At 37.8% G+C, this 22086-nt stretch overlaps 1 protein-coding gene across 1 annotated transcript; it reads left to right on the top strand.

The window, feature by feature from the left end:
• The first annotated feature begins 675 nt into the window (after positions 1-675).
• On the top strand, positions 676-14138 carry LOC129754708 (sensory neuron membrane protein 1-like). The gene is made up of 7 exons (XM_055750920.1): positions 676-974; positions 10989-11146; positions 11215-11617; positions 11674-11970; positions 12034-12237; positions 12633-12811; positions 13553-14138. Exons 1-7 carry the CDS (start codon positions 825-827, stop codon positions 13878-13880), a joined length of 1719 nt encoding a protein of 572 aa, XP_055606895.1. The 5' UTR covers positions 676-824; the 3' UTR covers positions 13881-14138.
• The last annotated feature ends 7948 nt before the right edge of the window (positions 14139-22086 follow it).

The following is a 22086-nucleotide window of genomic DNA, read 5'->3' as shown; positions in this document are numbered from 1 at the left end:
AGCGCTTTTCACCTTCAGATTGTCATCATCATATTTGTAGCTTCTCTACCTTTGTGTTACATAGGGATGTTTTACATTTTAAGAGTCTCTTTCAAGTGTTTTTTTCCTGCTCACAGGCCCTTGTTTCTCATCTTTATGGTAACCTGAAAAAATGGAAGAGGAGTGATGGCGAAGGGGGAAAATAATTATTGGGAAAAAAGAATTTTCAAAAGTATTCGCTTTCAAAATGGCGCTTATCCACTTTTCCTTAGGGTGGTTCATGTTAAGACCCAAAAATCTGAATCAGCTATTTAAATCTCCCTTAAATGTTTGATATTAAAAATTTGTATTATTAGGCTCTTCAAATTTATGAAAATAAATTTTAAATTACAATTATATGAACCACCTTCAAAACTGCATATTGATTGACACCTGTCGCTGGAAAGCTAAAAAGTTGACGTTGACGGCGTAGAAGTTGCGTAGCGAAACGCCATCACCTACATTTTGTGGGAGTTTCCTATACGCTGAAGTATGGGGGGATGATTTTGCATATGGTGCAATCTCCCATACGGTTCCGCCATAACTTGGAGACAAATAATCGAGTAAATTGTGTGATTGCTGCTAAATTGAGGACCGATTTGTTGTTGTTTTTGTTAGGGCCGTTTTGTGGTCAGTTTTAGTAAACTGATTCCCAGTTTGATTAGTTAGTGTCCGGAAGCCGGGCCGGATTAACGCCTTTTCGGGAAAATTTTAAAATTGTCAACTGATTTAAACCTTTTTTTACTGAACTTTAACGGTTGATGAATTTCAATATTATATAACAGTAGGAAACTAAATTCGGAGTAATGATTCTGCCGGACATTTCGGACTTCCTAGCGAAGTTGGAAAAACTGAATATAAAAAAATTGGGCATCATCGGGGTGTCAACATTGATTGGTGGATTACTTTTCAGCTGTGGATTATTCCCATTCCTGATCAAGACGATGATCAAGAAGGTAAGAAAACAAGCCTCGAGTAATTTTTGTACTAAGTTTAGCTATCTCTAACTTGTATTGTAACTGCAATTGACTTTATTAAGAGTTTGTCAATCCAAATCCATATCAAATTCCATCATATCTTTAAAAAAAAAGTTAAAACATTACTCGCCGTTCTTTACGTTTTTGCACAGCGTGTAATTTTTAATGCTCCAAAAAAAGAACAATATATGATCCCGTTCATGAATTAGAAGCAGCCAATGAATCATGTCACTCTAGGGATCAATAGATTTAAAAATGTTAGGTATGTGAATACTTTGCGATAATTTTTAAAGCTTTTTTAAGGATTCTTACTTACATTATTTAATTGTAGATCTGATGTTCTATTTTTCAATCCTAATTCATCTTTTAGTCTGATTAAGGAAAGGAATATTTGTTGGATAAAGTACGATTAAAATTGCAGTTTTTAGAACACGAATAATGTGCTAGATTTTGAAAAAGATATGCGTAAATTTTTTTCCAGATTGTCTCTTAGAAGAAATATGTGACTGTTCACTTTCAAAAAAATATATTTTTTAAATGTTGTTCCATAATTTTTTTCCTGGACTAGTTTAATGAAAATTCTATTATCATTCTAGTCAAAGTACTTATGTTTAAAATGATCCAGGATAACTTGTGAAGCTTAATGTCTAAGTTCCAAAAATCATTATCAAGGCTTGGACTATGATTTTTCTGGTTCTGGAAAATCCATTTGAGTTCGAAAAACATGAATAACATTCTAATCGGAATTTTCGTTTCAGAGTTTTTGAAACTGAATTAAGCTCAGATTTTGGACTTCTATCCTAAACTTTTAATTGTTAATCAAGTATTTACTCTTCAATTCATCACTTTTCAAACCAGAAATTGTTTCCGGTTAACTGGGAAGATGCTCATCTTATAAGTACACTAATGAACATTCGACAAAGTTCGCTATTTTAACGTTTTCTATCTCTTGATACTAGACCTTTAAAGTTACTCAAATTTTTTTATTTGATCGAAGTTATGACAAATTTATCCAATTGTCCTCCTTCGGTACAAAAACAACATATTTGACTTTCTATCACTCCCCCAGTGTTTACGAAATGGCATGATTCCAGATTCAACAAAAACAGAGTATGAACTTTGGGGGACCTATAAAAGTACTATGCTGGGAACACGGGTGCATTTTGAGGCAGTCTTCAGAGTATATTTAGCTATTCATCGTTATGAAACACTGACCGTTTTGCAGCTTCCGCAGGTCGTCAGCCTCCTCAATTACTAGGCATGATTTTTTCCGAAAATACAGGCGAGATCAACGAAAAATTTCTGGCTAAAACCTGTCAGGTACCCACTAAGGAGTGTGATTTGCTGTTCATTTAATAATTTTTTTAAAATATCTCCCCTAAAGCGGTTCAAATATTTTGCAGATGGTTTGAGCACGGTGTTTTATTCATTTTTCCGGTGGACAGGACAACCTTCTAGACAACCTTCTAGAAAAGAAGTCAGGCCTGCTCATAAGTCAGTTTGGTGAACCAGTCAGAAAAAATTTATTTTTTTTCTATAACTCCATCATTGATATCTGTATGCGCTTGATGAAACCTCTCACATTCCTAACTATATGGAATCAATTCTCTTCACTTTTATTCAAACTTAAGCTCACTGTTAGAGCCGCTAGGACTCCTCATACGATTTACCATATGAACTTTGGTTGAATAGTTGATTTCCAGCTGGTTTTGGGTCTCCCTCTGGGACTTTCCTGATTTTTTCTCGATCCTGCCCAATCATTTTTTTTAATAAGTTTCTGTATTGAATACTTACAATCTCAAAACCACTTGACAGATTGTCACCAAGTTTTGCAATCGCTTCACTGAAAATTTCATCTATTTCCTTGTATGCTATCAAAAGTTATCAACAAAACGAACTGTTGCATTTTTTCTCGAATACACACTTTGTTGAAGTTTTATCTGATATACATATTATCTCAGTGCTAAGGAATGACCATCCAATTTTGAATCACTGTCCCTCTGAAACATAAAACAAATTCACAGGGCTTGAAAAGTTTAGTTAAAGTGAATTTTATTTTGTTTTACATTGTTTTTCTCGATTGGATGAGACCTTTGACACCGTTATCTACATTGATGGACATAAGTATTCGTCATATACCAACTTATTTCGACCCATCAACGAAGGATAACGATTTTATGTGGAGTCAAATAGGTTTCCTGTAGTTATTTATTACTGAATACATGTTCAATATAACGAATCAATCGTAGAAAGTCAGTCATTTTGAGGAAATTTGCCCTATAGTACTTTAGCTTTCCCTAGGTCTCAAATCTTCACCGATTTTTTTTAATGAGTTCCACTGTACCTGTAGTTGATTTCGAATAAAAAAAAATCTAAAAATCAATTGAAAATGATAATAACTCTGACAGACTTATGATGGCTTATGATCTCATGATGTGGAATTATTCTATTCCCCACTATTTTGATGAGTTTTTTTTTATGAAAATCAGCTGGCAAACAACTTCCATTTTGAACATTGCATACCAAATAAAATGCGAAAAGTTTAGGAATTCTCTACTCGTTTATTCTCGACTCGTTTATGCCACCGACCGTGGCCTAGAGGATAGCGTTTCAGTCTTCTAAGCCAGAGGTCATGAGATCGAGTCTCGGTCACGGCATACATAGTACTCTTTCTGTGGGCTGGTGGTGTTAGCATTAGTAAGATGCTAGCCATTATATCCTTAAAAGATGTACGCTTTAGTCTTAAGTAGAATTTAGATCTCTTCAAAGAAACACGAAGTTTCACTGAGATCCTATATGTGTGTGTTCGTTTTTTTTTTTAAAAAACATCAACGATCATGAGAATTAAGCAAAAGATTAATTTTTGGTGAACTGGGAGATATTCATTTTAATTTTAAAAGAAAAATAGTTTCTTTTTCTGTACCAGTACTTGTGCTGCAAAAAAGCCGATAAAAATGGACACCTTTTGAAAATGTGCTCTTCAACGCCTGGAATAGTTTGTCTGACACATTTTGCTCAGTTAAATAAAACAATTTTGGACAAAAAAAAAATTTTTTTTTGGTACAAATATGGTTAATTTTTTTTATATTCACGTGTAGTTTTTTACCCAAAAGAAATAAAAAAATAAAAATATATGAATTTTGTGATTATTTCAGGACCCATTTTTTTCTTTGAATCAAATCTTTAAAAAACTTCTTCACTTCCTTATCTATCATTTGGAAGGTGAGCTCCCAGATTCCCAGATATTATGCAATTTTGGGACCCCCTAATGCTCATCCATCTTTATGGTGGAAGTTTCGGAGCCCATTTTCATTGCCACTCTACTCTTCATGTGGCACTCAGTAAAATTAATACCTACTTGGATGTGATTGTTAATCTTCCTTATGAGGTGAGTAACGTTCTCAGTTAGAACGGAGCATATTGCCAACAATAGTCATATTTGGTTAAGAATCAAGGCCCCGGGTATTGTTGGAAAAAAAAACGGATTTATTCACTTTATAAGCAGTATCAAACAATTAATTACAGCAGGTCAGTTATTGACCAATCGAACAGATCAGCTCAAACGATGGACTGAGCACTTCGAACAACTCTTCCAAGTCACGAATAGCGATGGCCAACAGAACCCGCAGCTCGAAGCGCCAACAGTAAGTCGCATAAATGGTGTCAACTCGGAAGCGCCCTCGCTGGCTGAAATAGAAGCGGCAATCAAAAACATGAAATCCAACAAAGCACCTGGGATCGATTGCATCCCTGCTGAAATGCTGAAAGCCGACCCTGCCCTGTCAGCACAAATGTTGGAAAGGAGACCTTACAGAGTGCGGTAACTGGCGAGGCATAACGTTGATCTGTACAACCCTCAAAATACTCTGCAAAGTGATCCTAAACAGGATCCAGGAAAAAATCGACGCTACACTCCGACGGCAACAAGCTGGATTCCGATCCGGACAATCATGTGTGGACCACATCACAACGCTACGGAACAAGTCAACGAATTCTAGGACTCTCTTCTGCTGATGTTCGCTGACTTCGAAAAAGCATTCGACCGACTAAACCATGAAAACATCTGGGTGGCTCTAAGGCGACAAGGGGTCACAGAGAAACTAGTCCATCTCATCACAATACGAGGCATTTTCGTGCAAGGTCTTGCACGACGGTGTCTTGCCCGAACCAATCCCGGTAACTGCTGGAGTGAGACAGGGATATATCTTATCACTGCTACTTTTTCTCATCGTAGTGGATGAGATTCTGGCTGGATCGATTGACTGTGCATCGAACCGAGGATTGCCGTGGAATCCTGCAACAATGGAGCAACTGAACGACCTTGACCTTATTGTTTTGCTCGCCCAAACACAATCGGATATGCAGAGCAAACTCGACGACCTCACCGAAAGTTCCAAGGCAGCAGGTCTCAAAGTTAATGTCGGAAAGACCAAGTCAATGGAGATCAACACAGGAAATCCCTCCAGTTTCATGGTAGCTGGGCAACAAGTTGAAAAGTGGAATGCTTCCAGTATCTTGGTAGTCAGATAACGCCTGATGGTGGTACCAGGAAAGACGTCGAAACCCGGATAAAAAAGGCCCGATATGCGTTTGCAAGTCTCCGAAACATCTGGCGGTCACGCCAGATCTCTCTACGAACGAAAATCCGAACCTTCAACTCAAACGTCAAATCCGTATTGCTGTACGGGTGCGAAACATGGTGCACATATGCGGTAACGACGCGAAAACTGCAAGTATTTGTAAACCGCTGCCTGCGGAATATCATCCCTGCTTGATGGCCTGGCAACTGGATCTCGAATGAGGAACTACATCGCCGGTGTTATCAAAGGGCGCTAGAAATCGAGATTCGGGAACGTAAGTGGAGATGGATTGGGAACACGCTGCAAGATGAAAACGTGCAGATGCAAGGAGGCGCTAGATTGGAATCCAGAGGGTCATCGATGAAGAGGCAGACCCAGAAACTCGTGGCCGCTGAAATCCGAACTGTCGACGAGAATCTTGACTGGGACCAGGTGAAGACGCTGGCTCCGGATCGTCAACAGTGGAGGTCTTTTACCACGGCCCTATGCACCGGACGATCGGCGCCGGATCATTAAGTAAGTTAATTAAGTTTACTAAATTTGAATCTAAATATTTGTAAATTCCAAATCCTAGTTCCGGTAATCAGTTTAAATACTTGAATTATAATTATATTCATTTGTTTGATATTTATTCTAAAAAAAAATTGTGCACCTGTACGAAAATAATACCTTCCCTTGAATGCAACCTCAATTTTTACATAGTTTTTACGCTCTACGTTTCTTTGTTTGTCTTCTACTATACATTTTTTAGTTTAATTTTTTTACATCTTAACAATGTAATTTGTTAAATCAAATCGATGTAATATAAGCTAGCATTTGCGACTCGAGTTATGTGCACGTTTTTGATGTAATATAGCAACACTTTTTTTGCTATTTTTCAATTATTTCAGAAAAAAGCTTGTTCAGACTTGAAAATTTTGAATCAAATGGGTTGTTTCTTGTGTGGATTTTTCCTAGAAATCAAACGAAGGCTGTTTGAGCCACCGTACGCTTTGGAAAATGGAGTTATGGCTGTTTTTACCCTCAATTGCCCTACATTTTTCAAATAGCTCAGAAAAAGCATGTTAGGACTTGAAAATTTTGAACCAAATGGAATGTATCTTGTGTGATTTTTTTCGCGGAATGCAACGAAGCCTATTTGACACACCGCACGCATCGGAAACAGGAGTTATGGCTGTTTTACCCTCAATTCCCTTTCATTTTTCAAAAAGTTCAGAAAACCCATGATCGGACTTGAAAATTTTAAACCAAACGAGACTTATCTTATGCAATTTTTTCCGAGGAATCCAATAAAATCTGTTTGAACCACCGCACGCTTTGAAATTTGAAGTGATGGCTATTTTTACCCTCAATTAGCCTACATTATTCAATGATTTCAAAAAAAAAAATGTAGGGGAATTGAGGGTAAAATCAGCCATAACTCCATATTTCAAAGCGTGTGGTGGCTCAAACAAACTTCATTGGATTCCTCGGAAAAAATAGCATAAGATAAGTCTCTGGTTCAAAATTTGCAAGTCCGAACATGCTTTTTCTGAGCTATTTGAAAAATGAAAGGGAATTGAGGGTAAAATAGCCATAACTCCTGTTTCCGATGCGTGCGGTGTGTCAAATAGGCTTCGTTGCATTCCTCAAAAAAAAAAAAAAATCACGCATGATACGTTCCATTTGGTTCAAAATTTTCAAGTCCAAACATGCTTTTTCTGAGCTATTTGAAAAATGTAGGGAAAGTGAGGGTAAAACAGCCATAACTTCTGCTCCCAATCCGTGCAGTGGCTCAAATAGGCTTCGATGGATTCGTCGGAAAAATTTACATAGGATAAAATCCATTTGGTTCAAAATTTTCAAATCCGAACAAGATTTTTCCTGAATTAATTGAAAAATAAATTGAGGGTAAAAACAGCCATAACTCTGTTTTGTGAAGCGTGCGGTGGCCAAAACAGCTATCATTCGGTTCCTCAGAAAAAATAACACACGATAGGTCTATTTTCGTTCAAGATTCTCTGGTTCGAATCAGTGTTTTTCTGGAATGTTTACAAAATATAGGGGAATTATGGGTTAAAAAGGCACTATATCTCCGTTCGTAAGCTTGTGCGCCGTTAAAAACAATGTCCAATCGATTCTCCGGAAGTTTTCACAGAAGGAAAGTATAATTTCATAGATTTCTGCATTGTGTTGAGGAAGAACCTTGAAAGCAAAAGAGAAAAGTTCTTTCCAGTTCGGCTGCTGACGGGTAGGCTACGAATTGAAAAAAAGCGTGCTGGCAGGAGCATAAATGATGATCACATCGTTTCGGGACCGGCACACGAAAACACTGTGTCGTCAACTGTGTCGGATTTTGTGTCGCACACAGTACTGTGCTGTGTTGCGGTCGACACGGAACAAAAGTAGAGCAGCACAGACACAGCACAGCTTCGTTTCGGATGTGCCGTGTCATCAAATTGTGTTGCACTTACAGTGTTCGTGCTGTTTTCGGTCCCTGCTCGTAACAATACTGTGTCGCACACAGAAATTTATGTGTCAGCCAGCACTTCAGGTTTTGCATTGCACGATATGCACTGTATTGTGTTTGTGTTTTTTATCGGTCTCTGTTTATAAGAAATATTAAATTTCACTTATTTGTATATTTTATCAAGTTGTTTAGAGAGAATAAATCCACACCATTGTCGTGACTGGTCGATCCTTTTTCGGAATAAGTCCAATTCAATCCGTCCCAAAACACTACACTACACTCAAACTACATCCATCTCTATTAAGCTCACTCTATCAACTGCCTGCATGAGAACGTTTCATCGAGTAACAAACATTTCGATTGAAGACTCTCGTGTTCTTCAGTCGATCAACGACAGGAAATCGAGAGTCTCTCTCTTTCTCATATTATTTCGCTTTCTCATATTAATTCCCTCCCATCGTCATTCCCGAACGGAGTCTGACACGATTATACATTTTTAGTCAGAGATAGGTTTATATTTATATTGTTAAGTTCTTACTTTAATCAATTAATTTATGTAATTCGAATTTCATCAATAACAGATTTTACTTCAAATTAGTATCTATATTACACGTATATGTCATTTTATATTTTTTCTTTATGTAACTATTAATATTCTCTACAACAATGATGAATGATTGAACTGTCAATTGAAAGTTCATTAACCCTCATCCGCATTAGATTTTGTTACCCTTGTATTTATTACTACGAATGATGTTTTGTTTTATTTTTTTTTTTGCGGCAAACAAGCTTCTCTATCGTTTCTTATGTCAAAATTTCTTTAAAACGACTTAAATTCATATAAACAGAAGGGAAAATCGAATCTGCGTGGAACTTGTAATTTTTCATGATTAACAGTAAATGTTTCATGGCAAACCAGACAGCTCAGGATGATACAGCTTCAGTTTTTTTTCCAATCGTATGCCCCTTCGGATGACTATAAATATTTTTTTTATATTTCATTGAATCAAAGAAATCAAAAGATTCCTTTTAATTCGACCACGGTAAATGAAAAGTTCATATACCGGTATTTCGATACCAAATTACTACCTTCTTCAGTGAGCGTTTTCGATTGATGATCCATCATATGAACTTTTCATTTACCATGGTTGAATTGAAGAAAATCTTTCGATTGCTTTGATTCAGTTGAATCATTTAACCAAGTAGGATAAAAAAACAATGGAGTATATTTCATTCAGTTTTCAAAAATTTTCAAAAATAAAAATTATATCAAAATTGGGGCAGAATGCGCGCCGGACTACGTGTTTTACGCCTAAATTTAGAACGCTGTTAACTTTTGAGAAAACCCGAATATCAAAGCAAAATGTCTTTCTTTTTATTTGCTAACTCCCAAATTACAATAAGTATGCAAAATTATATCAAATTTCGTCCATTTTCAATTTTAAAAGGTTCACCAATATACGATTCGGAAAAATTATCTGCCACCATATTTGTCGAGGTATTGGAAAAGAAATTGATTTTCATTCAAAACACGATGAACATGTTATTAAACATTTGATGTTTTGATTATTACATTTCGTATAATCATTGATTTATTTCTGACCACTGTTTTGGTATTGTGCGTTCTGTCCATTAGTTTTGGCGTTCTACCCCACGGTGTGCTTTCTAGCTGTTTGAGTTTGTTGCAAAAAATATCATTTAAAATGAGATTTTATATTTTTTTCTTTTTAGTAAGACGTAAATCAGCTCTCTGAAAAAAAAAACGTTCAATTTGGTCAATGCTTAACTGGTGCGTTCTGTACCGTTTTCTTCTAATAAAAGTTTGAAAAATATTCTTCTGTATTTTCGAATCTTTAAAAAATTACTCTAGATCACCCGACGTTTTTTTTTGAGACTAGTGTGTTGGATAGGGAAACATATTCTTTTTAATGTTGCAAATTTTGGGAAATGCCGGTTTTTGAATTCTAGCGTAACATTTAAAAAGGGCGAAACTGCCAAATGTTAACAAATCGAGTAAACGGTCATTCCGGATGTACGCGGTTGCACTTTACCTAATTAACGCGCTTTCATCTTAAAATCACTTAAAACTTTTCAAAAAATTAATAAAATTCAATTAGGCGAAACTTCCTGTTGATGCATTTTTGTTGGAACGTGAAGTTACGCCTATTCAAAATGGGGTGAATTTTTCTAATCGTGTAGGGCCAATATGCGTAACTGAGTTGATCGTGTGTGACAAAACGGCCTAATTAGTTTTTGCGTGTAGGACCAATGGGCGAAACTTCAAAATCAAAACAAAAACGGCCGATCAATTGGGCGAAACTTGCAGGCGTAACTGAAATCGAAAACAAAAAAAGACGAAACTCGAAAATCTCTGAAATTTAGTGAAAAAAGTTAAATATTTTGATAACCAACGAACAATAAGTGAATATAATCCCCTTTTTTTTAATTTGTTGAACAAAAAGTGGTCGATTTTTTAAACAGGATTTGATAAGATGTTCCGAAATTTCAAACGCGTTTTTCTCGTTTCGAGCTAACTGCTAGTTTCGCCCTTATGAAATGTTACGCTTGAATTGTTCTAAAAAAAACACCGTGTCGGACTTTAACCACTGACCATACTGACTGGACACTCGATTTCGCTTTTTGGATAATTTTTCCAACAGTACGCAATATCGATTCCAGAGTGCGCATCGATCGATTTGAAGAAATGCTATCCCAGTTAGAAAGTTTCACCCAACTTTCGAAAAAAATAGGCAATTCAGACGATAAAATCGGGCTAAACAGGTACATTTTTCCTACAGGGCATTTGTATCGGAAAAATGGTAGGTTCGCCACCTGCCGTCCGTATTGCGAACCAGCTGAATTTGATGAAAAAAATTAGCCATAAAATGATCGTATTTTTGTTCTAAGTGTCCAGTCAGTATGATCAGTGCTTTGACTATATTTTCGATTCTTTTTTGTTTCAAGAATATGCCCCTCAAACCAGGCTCCCAGATCAGAGGCCTGTACGAGAAGCCCCCATTTGCGATCGACTTCAAGATATACATCTTCAACGTCACCAATCCCAGGGTGGTCCTTCGAGGAGGAAAACCCCATGTACAGGAAATCGGCCCTCTGTTTTTCGAGTGAGTACAATTTTGCTATCTGAATATAGTTGAAAATCGATCGTTTGAAAATGTCTAATGTACTTCAGGGAATGGAAGGAAAAATACGACACCGCGGACAACGAGGAAGAGGACACTATGGCCTTCAACATGCGCAACACTTGGATTTTTAGGCCGGATCTTTCGTTGCCTTTGACCGGAAACGAAATGATCACCATACCACATCCGATCATCATGGGGGCACTCATTATGGTCCAGCGCGATAAGGAAGCCATGTTGCAACTGGTTTCGGAGGGATTGAGTTTGATCTTTGCCCCATTGCGAGAGCATGCATTTTTGACTGTAAGAGTCATGGATTTACTGTTCGATGGGATTCCTATTGACTGTAGTAGCGAGGAATTTTCAGCTAAGGCCATTTGCTCCGGATTAGATACGGAAGGAGCAGTGCTGCCTCTCAATGATACCCATGTGAAGTTTTCGATGTTTGGGATGGTGAGTTTGGATTACATGTTTTAAGCTGCTGGAGTAAAGTTTCAAAAATATTTCAGAGAAACGGAACGGATGCTGGAAGATTTGTGGTCCGTCGTGGGGTCAAGGACATTCGGGACATGGGTAGAATGGTCAGCTACAACGATGAGCTGGAGATGGATGTCTACGATGGGGATGTTTGCAACCAGTATCAGGGTACGGATTCGACCATTTTCCCTCCGCTGCTTACCAAGAACGATAAGTTGTGGGCGTGGTCTCCGGATATCTGCCGCTCGATTGGAGCGGAGTACGGGGGGAAGGCCAAATACGCTGGAATGACAATGAGCTACTTCAGCTTGGATTTTGGGGACTTGAGGGTGAGATAGTTACCAGACACTTTTACTAAGCTATCAAGTTTACAATTGTACATTTTCTTGTAGACCACACCGGAGCTACAATGCTACTGCCGGGATCCTCCGGAAGGTTGTCCCCCCAAGGGTACGATGGATATGTCGTTCTGTACGGGGGCTCCACTACTTGGATCTAAGCCGCACTTCTTGGATTGCGATCCTAAGTTGATTAACGGTGTGGATGGACTCAACCCCAATGTTAAGGATCACGATATCTACATTTACTTCGATTTGGTAAGTAAATTATTTTTTAGCCTCCCTCATAGTAATTTATATGTTGAGATAAGATTAGAATTCCCCTATCAAGCAATTTAAGAAAACTTAAAGAAGAAAAGGAAAGATCCTAGAACCTAAAGCGTTCGCTTGTATTTTCATGATATTTTGTTTTTTTAAATACCATTTTAAACAGATCTTTTTGTTTAATTCAAAGTTATTTAGAAAGAATTTTCTCTTGGTTTTCGACAATTTTGGCAAGCCTCGATGGATAAAAAAGCTCGTGCTAAAAATGCCACTTTGTGCATCTTGATACATAAATAACTATTTAGGCATTTTGTGTCTTTTCATAACTATAAATGTTTAGATATTGATAATAAATAACTTTCATATTTATCTTCAACTATCGAATGAAGCTTTCAGGGTCTCCGGTATCGGCTGCCAAACGACTACAGTTCAGCATCGAAATAGAACCTATTCGAGGTCATGAAGTCCTGGGTGAGCTGCCGACTGTTGTGATTCCGATGTTTTGGGCCGAGGAAGGAGTTTCACTAAACAAGACTTGGACAAATCAACTAAAGTACACACTGTTTTTGTAAGTATGAACTGTTTTCAAAAATTGTCAAAATTGTCAAAATTGTCAAAATTGTCAAAATTGTCAAAATTGTCAAAATTGTCAGAATTGTCAAAATTGTCAAAATTGTCAAAATTGTCAAAATTGTCAAAATTGTCAGAATTGTCAAAATTGTCAAAATTGTCAAAATTGTCAAAATTGTCAAAATTGTCAAAATTGTCAAAATTGTCAAAATTGTCAAAATTGTCAAAATTGTCAAAATTGTCAAAATTGTCAAAATTGTCAAAATTGTCAAAATTCTCAAAATTGTCAAAATTGTCAAAATTATAAAAATTGTCAAAATTGTCAAAATTGTCAAAATTGTCAAAATTGTCAAAATTGTCAAAATTGTCAAAATTGTCAAAATTTTCAAAATTGTCAAAATTGTCAAAATTCTCAAAATTGTCAAAATTGTCAAAATTATAAAAATTGTCAAAATTGTCAAAATTGTCAAAATTGTCAAAATTGTCAAAATTGTCAAAATTGTCAAAATTGTCAAAATTGTCAAAATTGTCAAAATTGTCAAAATTGTCAAAATTGTCAAAATTGTCAAAATTGTCAAAATTGTTAAAATTGTCAAAATTTTCAAAATTTTTTAAATTGAAGAGATTGGTAATAAAACTTAATTTTTTGTCCAAAACTCTGCATCCTTTTTTCGACCAAAGCATAAATTTCGCTCTGCTCCACATCTCGTTAACACCTTGGAATAAATTTTAATTACAGGGGTCTAACCATCAACAGCACCATCATGTGGCTATCGATCGTGATCGGAACGACCGGAATCTTGACCGCAGGGCTGGTGTTTTACAAAAAATCTTCAACGAAGAGCACGGTCAACACGGTTCGTCCGGTAACGGTTGAAAGTTTCCGTTCCGGAGTCAGTGGAAGTAATGGGGTCGATGGGATGATAAAACCGAACCCAAACCAGAACAGCATTTCGAGAGATTTAGTCAACATCAACAACAGCAAGAATCTGTCGGCCATTCTATCGGAGCTGGAAAAACAACCCAAGACGGTGCAGCCGATTGCGAAGGTTCAGGAACGGTACTGAGCAATTAAATTTAAAACAAAATGAGAAGTTAATCACCTGCTTAAATTTGGATGGATTTTCATTTGCAACAATAGTAATAAATATGTGTAGAACAGTGTTATTATATGCTGTATTTCTGAAATATTGATGGAATAAACTTTTGTGCAAATAAAACACGTATGAACATGGATGGCAAAACTCATCAGATCGGCTTAACCAGTCAAAGTGCATTTTTATCGTCTGCTCTCTGAGAGTCTGAGAGCTAACCAGAGGTGCCACTTGCCAGAGGTGTCCTGATTTTTCGGGATTTCAAAAACTCTTGTAGGTATTATCCTTTTTATCGAAAATTGGTTTTAAAAGTGCCCTGAATTGTCCAAATGTTCAAAATAAAATATGATTTGTTAGTAATAAATTATAATTGAATTTGTATATAAATTATGAGAACTGAGAACATCAAACGAATCTGTAATATTTAACTCTTAAACCGATGGTAATCTTCGGTTCAGATGATATTTAAAACATGTTTTTCGCAACTGCAAGCCAGCCGAAAATTCTCTTCTGTTGCATAAATTAAGACGTCTATAGCACCGTTATCTCGCCTTAATTAATGTAATCTTAGAACAACTGCATTTTATTTCCAAATTTACTGATGCCCTAAGAATCCTGTTTTTATTCTTCGCGGTATCCTGATTTTTTGACGAAACCGAAACCAACGAAACCACCTGGCACCTTTGCTCCGGACGCCATCTTTGAAAGTCATTTTAGCAAGATAAAAAACAGATCCGCAGCTGACATGATAGCCACAAGTACAAATTTTCCTTAAAAAGTATAGATTTTTTCATATTATTTTGGTACAGTCTCTGTCCGCACAGGAGACAGATTTTTGAGACTTGATTAAGAATAGTATACAGATTTTACCATTTAAAAAAATAGAGCACAAAAAGCGTTTTAAAATAGAAAGTAGAAACCATATTGATTGAATATTTCATTAAGAAAAAAAAAAACAGAATTCAGATTCATGTTAAAGTCGTCAATGAGTAGAAATAATAACACAGTTGGAAGTAGCTTCCAGATTGTGAAACAACTTTTGGGTAATTAGTTAATTTTACTTTTTGAAAAATTGGGAGAACCGAGATGGTATAAACACTCTGAACTAATTTAAAAAAATTACATTCCTCTTTTTTTTCAATTAGAGTCTAGGTCAAGCAAACAGAAATTCGCTTGAGCATTTTTGCATCAGTTATTTACTTTTCGACCAAAACATGAGCACGTTTTGTTAAGAGTTGTAATCGTTCAAGGTAAAAATTTGTACCAGAACCAAATAAAATCAACAAAACCATTGTTTTATAGATAAGGCATTCTCAGTTTGATGAAATTTGAAAACCTGTTCAATGCTAAATTTAAAAGAATGATTAACAGTAAAAATGAGTAAGATTTGATGAATTTGCATTTACATTTGCAACATATTTAATGTCCAACTTGGTAAATTTTGAAATTGTGGCATCGCAGAATGAAACTTTGACATTCGTCATCCGAGCTCCTGCTAATCACCACTATGGTATTTAAGGCAGCATCATTGTTCCTAACTAACAACTGATAGAAAGAGAAAAAATATACGAATTGCGAAGAGCTCACTGTCGTATCCTAGCTAATTTAATTTTTCATGACGACTTTTCACGCGCTCCGAATCGTTCACTAATACGCTCATTTTTATTTAACCATTTATGGTTATAGATTAACCATTTTATGGTTTTTGCTCCAGAACTATCAATTGCGGTCAACATACAGTCTGGGCTGCAGCTGCCTCAACAGGAACCTGCCAGGTGCATTAGCGCTAAGAAGCAGAGAAAAGGAACCGGTATTTTTTTTCGGACGATTTCTTGTATTTCATTTTTGTAATTATTTTATTTTATTTTTCAGCCTGTCGGAATGTTCATATAGGAAATAATACCTTTTCCACGAGCAGTGGACCATAGTGGAATAGAAACTAGCCATTCCTATGAAGTTATTGCCTATAGGGCTCTACAAAATGTTACCAAGTGCATAAAGTACATAGGTCCATCACTTCCGGCGCTGCCCCGCTCTGTGGCTAGATTCGTTTCCTTTTTTGAATTCGGTGGCTATCGTGGAGGAATTTAACTTCGGCTTGGTAATTGCTAGCAGGTGATGCTTTCCCTCAGCTCGTCACCTAACAATACTCACAACGAATAAAACGCGCAAATTTAATTTTGGCCACATCCGCCAATAAAACCAGTCGAAAGTGAAAAAAAGCCATTCCGAAGCTTTTCTGTCGGATGATTTTCAATCTATTCAAAACCTAAAGTTTTATTCATGAAAAACATAAAAATAAGCTCTACAGTAAACATGCATGTCAAAAAACAAGAAATAAAATATAAATAAAAGAAAACTCGTATTATGAAATGAATTTGCGGCTTTATTGGTGAGGGTTAAAGAGTTGAAATGAAAGACGGATAGAAGAACAGAAGAAAATTCTAAGGTGGTGAAAAGAGCGAAGAGCATTTGAAATAGAAGCTTGACCACATGCTAAATTCTTTGTCCCGCATCAATTAACTGTATTGAAGAAGTAGTACCCAATAGAGAAGGCACTACATTTTTCGATACAGTTAATTATGGATGGTTCGACCGCCATGTGAGTGTGCACATGTGCCGAACGGACTTTAACCCTCACCGATAAAGCCGCAAATTCATTTCATAAAACAAATTCACGGTGATTTCTCCTCTTAAAATAATAAGAAAACTCGTATTTTTCTGATTTTTTATCTACAATTCTGAAAATTTCACATTCGCTATTCTGCTTTCCGAATTACGGTTAAAAAAGTAACCATTTTCCTACTTCTAGGCTGCTACCCCATACGGTTGAAAAATAAACACATTTTCCACTTCTCAAGAGAAGTCAAAAAATCACTTAACGCGGAAAGGTGTGAATATGGTTACTTTTTAACGATAATTGGTTAATGATTTTCGAGCGTGTAAGCGCGTCTATCCTCAGCAACAATCACAGATAGAATGCTTTTCTCGTGTTTTCTGCTGTTCATCCTCTTGCTGTTATATGTTTCTCTCTCTTTTGTGCATCAGCGATTTTATATTCTTGACTATATTTCATCTCATTCAGATGCCGTTTGAAGCGTTTGCACTAAAAACACTTAAGCAAACTCTTTTCTGTTTTGTTTTATACAAATAATCATTCAATTTAGTTATGTATTACCAATCCCCACCTTATTCACCACACTCACCAAATTCCTTCTGCCACCAAAAATGATCGTGCTCTGCTCAGCTTGCTGTGATCCTCATCGACCTGGATGTACTTTCCAACTTGATTCCGTCGATGAAAACTCCACAACCAAACAATTTTCCAAGGCAAAAACAGAATGCCTTTGGGAACTCCATTCTATATCACTCACTTTCTTCAATCGTATGCTTTTCCTCTCACTCGCACCAATTGAAAGTAACTGTATGAGAATCTAATCAAATTTGCTATTTCATAGCGTCACTTTGTATTTCACAAAATCAGCATAATTTTCCCAGCTTGAACAGCAAAACCGGGATTACCACAACGTCTTCACGCAAAAGCGTATGACTAATTCTATATATGTGTTTTGACGTGATGTGCTCATAGCATTTTGGCTGCAATGCAGAGATCTGGTCCGTCGTAGACCTTCCCTCTAAGAAGCCGGCCTGATGACTTTCCACGAATCTGTTTGCTTGTGGCGTTAGACGGCGGAGTAGGATTCGGGACAGCACTTTGTAGGCGGCATTTAGCAAATGATTTAGGACAGTGATCGCTCGGTAGTTCTCACAGTCCATTTTGTCGTCATTCTCGTAGATGGACATATTACCCCCTCCTTCCAGTCCTCCGGTAGCTGTTCTGTGTACCAGATTCAGACCTTTAACCGGTGTAGGCAATCGGCCAACTTGTCCGGGCCCATTTTGATGAGTTCAGCTGCGATACCATCCTTCCCAGCCGACTTGTCTCTATTCAGCTGGCGAACGGCTTCCTTAACTTCACTCATCGTTGGGAGTGGCTCCTCTACGTCGTTGGCTAAGCCGACGATGTACCTTCCCCCACCGTCTTCATCTCCTGCAAGTGCACCTTTCAGGTGTTCTTCGAAGTGGTGCTTCCACCTTTTAATCCCCTCTCGGTTGTCCGTCAGGATGCCTCCGTCATTATCCCGGCACATTTCGGCTTGCGGCATGAAGCTTTTGCGGGATGCGATGAGCTTCTAAAAGAACGTTACTGCTGCTTAAGCTCCATCTCCAGGCGGTGCATTTTCTCCTGGAAAATTCGAACTCGCTGCCTTTTCCGCTGTCGATGATTTTCCACGTTTCTACGGGTGCTTTTTTGCACCATTACCGCCCGTGCGGCGATCTCTTCGTCCACCACCATACTACACTCCTCGTTGAAACAGTCGTTCCATCGAGTTCGTTCCACATAACCGATGACGTTCTCCGCAGAACTGTTGATGGCTCTTTTGATGGTATCCCAACATTCCTTGAGAGGGGCTTCGTCCAGCTCGCCCTCAAGTCAGGGGACTGAGATAAACGGAGAATCATCGTCAATGATCAAACAAATTTTGCAGCCAATGATTGAATTTGTGGTAATTTGTTGTAATTTGTTAGAGAGAATTAGAAGGTTTCAGCTAAAATGAAAGAAACCGGTGCTCAGAGAGAGTAAAAATGTGCTGATTATTGCAAATTGTTGCGATTTGTTAGATTTGTTAAGCAGTTGTGGAATTTTGATCATTACCGTTCCAAATGCAAAGAATTCTCTCTCCACTGCAATCCCTTGCCTCAAGTTGCTTCAGTCGTGCAATATTTAACCGAGGCTGGTGTCGGTATCGTATGTTGTTCACTACGGAGAGTTTTGGGCGCATCTTCTCCATCACTAGATAGTGATCTGACTCGATGTTAGCGCCTCGACAGGATCTGACGTGGATGAAGTCCGAGAAGTGCCGGCTGTCTATCAAAACCTGGTCGATCTGTGATTGCGTTTGGTACGGTGATCTCCAGGTGTGTTTGCGTGGGAGGCGGTGCTGGAAATAGGTACTACGTACGGCCATTCATTTGGAGGCGGCAAAATCTATGAATCTCAAGCCGTTTTCGTTGGTGCGCGCTAAGCTTTCCAATTGTCGGTTTGAATTCCTCCTCTAGGCCGACCTAAGCGTAAAAGTCCCCGATGACGATTTTGATATCATGTTTTCGACAGCGGTCGTACTCACGCTCCAGCAGCGCGTAGAATTCGTCTATGTTGTCACTAGTACTTCTGAAGTAATGGCTGTGCTCTGTGCAAGTTGATGATGCTGATGTTGAAGAACCGACCCTTAATTCTCAACCGGCACATTCGTGGGTCGATTTCCCACCACCGGATCAAGAGCTTCTGCAGTTTCCCTATCACTATAAAAGCTGTTTCAAGCCCGTTTCGCAGCTCTGGTAGATTGCATGACCATTTCAGAACGCCCGTACCATGGATTTTGTCGAGAAAATTTGCCAATTAAAATGTCTTAACAGAAATATGCCTCTATATGCCTCACAATATAGAACTACTGTACAATTCAAATTCAATTCAAAAATATGCCTCACAATTGATAATCTAAATATCTCGGTTTACTATTGACCGCAGACAATCAACCGTGAGATCCAGCGGCGAATGATCAGCGGAAGTCGTGCCTACTATGGACTCCCCAATCAACTGCGGTCGAGAAGACTTAGCTCTCGCACGAAGTGTAACCTGTATACGACGCTCATTAGACCGGTTGTTCTTTACGGGCACGAGACATGGATATTGCTCGAGGAAGACCTGCGTACACTCGGAGTATTCGAGCGACGAGTGTTAAGAACCATCTTTGGCGGCGTGCTGGAGAACGGAGTGTGGAGGCAAAGGATGAATCTCGAGCTCGCGCGACTCTACGGCGAACCCAGTATCCAGAAGGTGGTGAAGGCTGGCCGGATACGCTGGGCGGGACATGTTGCGAGAATGCCGGATGACTGTCCTGCAAAACAGGTGTTCGCCACGAATCCGGTAGGAACAAGACGAGCGGGGGCGCAACGAGCGAGGTGGTTAGACCAAGTGGAGCGTGATCTGGCGAACGGGGGATGCCCGAGAAATTGGAGAACGGTTGCCATGGACCGAGTGAATTTTAGGAATTATGTTCGTCAAGTTATGTCGTGAGACGGAATACTATGTAAATAAATAATAATATGAAACTTTATATGAAAGTTTAACTTTTCTCCTTTGTATAGGTGGGATTTAGTTTTAGAGTTATTTTTATGGTCATTCTATGATAATTTTTTGATATTTAAAAAACGAACATTTTCTATGAGAAAGTCTGTATAGACCAAATGGATAAAACCTTATCAAATGTGTCGTAGTCCATCCTTAAATCGCTAACGATATTCGAAATACCTCGTCGAATTTGTTTCTAAACACGCAGTCACTTGTTTAGTCGCCAAAGCACGTTGTAAGACTCGACCGTTCAAAATTCGTTTTCATCCCCCTTTTGGGAATGTATTGGTTCGTTCCTTCGTAATGTTACTTCGATTACACCACCACATACAATTCATCTCGCAACATGTATAAATGACGGTTATGTTTATTTCAGTGGCATTTCTTTACCCCAAATCATCGCACAGTCGATGTTATTTTTATTATAATTTTTTTCGAACGTCCATTCCCTCGTCGTTGTTTTCTAATCATCAAAGTGTGCGTCGAACGAAATAGAATTGACACGCAGATTGGGTAAGTAAACAAAATAATTTTAATTTTCTTGTTTTCGTTTTAGGAATGCTTTTCACCACCCACAGGATTGTTGGAAATTCTTATTGGACCATCAGTAAGATGATTGATATTGGAATTAGACAGAAAACCAGGTAAGTGCAAATGAAATAAAAATTATTATTAAATGTTTTTTTCTCTTGTAGGCTCCACCCCCTTCCTGTCATAAAGTCTTGAGCCAATTATTCACAGCGTAAAGTACCGTTATATTCAAAAAAATGAGGTCTCAACGCTTAACGTGCATCTGTCAAGTCAGCTGATTGTACCGATTGCACACATACAAATGCAATCATATGCATAGTACACGGCTTGTGATATAGCTCAGTTGGCAAGTCTGTTGTCTCCTGAGCCGATGTCCGTGAGTTCGAGCCCAAGAGTAAACATCGAACACAGTTGTACCGGATAGTTTTTCAATAACGATCCGCCAACTGCAACGTTGATAAAGTCGCGAATGCCATAAAGATGGTAAAACGACTATAATCGAAACAAAAAAAAAAAAAAAAAAAAATATGCATAGTACACAAAAAATAAAATCGCTCGCCTGTACAACACAGATTTTAACGACTTTTTGGTTGTGTGTATTGTGATCCAAGCAAGCCTGGAAGAATTATTTTTCTCATCGGCCATTTTGCTGCAGTTTTGGATGGTGGCAGTCTTTTCAACGAGAGCTGAAAAACTAAATGGTAAGATTTGAACGATTACTGCCGATATAAGCTTTAAACATTTTTACTAAATTTCAGGTGACAGCAAATAACAACCACCCTCTTGGTCAGAATGTCCGATCAGAGATGGAGGAGGATCCGGATGCCGAAATTCAAGTGGTGCATCAAATTATTGTGGGAAGAAAAAGGATCTGTGGTACCGGCTGCTGCTGCAATGTTCGCGCCCAAGCGTTCTCTAAAACCCATTCAAAACTTTGGAAAATTGACAGTGCAGCTGCTCAATGGAGCCGTTTTCTCATGCTTGAACAGTTTTTAAAACTCGTGGAGGAAGAAATTAGGATAGCACAAAGATGAGGCAAAATGTAATACTGTGTAATACTGTGATATTAGAAGAGAAAAATTTAAAATTCTGTTATTTTTAAAGCCCAAATATACTCCAATTAAGAAGAAAAATAAAAATTGCAAATAATTTTTCAAAATTGTTTTTTTAATATTTTTGGATTTGAAACATCCTAGCCATGCCTCCCTAGTAAGCACGCACACATATGCATTCAATTTTTGACGCACTAACACACCAATACTATCAAACCATGACAGATGTCAACGAGAGCTGTCATTCTGAACCGGGAAAACCATTTCAAGTAGAATCGGTTGGGCCATTTAATGCTTGAATTCAATGGGAGGAATGCTTGAAGAATGCTTGAAATCCAAGCATTCTTTCAAGCATTCCAAGCATTCATTTTGTTAAGCGGGCATCTACTACATTCGCCTACTG

This window comes from Uranotaenia lowii, chromosome 3 (genome assembly GCF_029784155.1).
Source record: "Uranotaenia lowii strain MFRU-FL chromosome 3, ASM2978415v1, whole genome shotgun sequence".
Lineage (NCBI taxonomy): Eukaryota > Metazoa > Arthropoda > Insecta > Diptera > Culicidae > Uranotaenia > Uranotaenia lowii.
The sequence above is the reverse complement of the archived record's forward strand: the minus strand, read 5'-3'. Positions and strand labels throughout refer to the sequence as shown.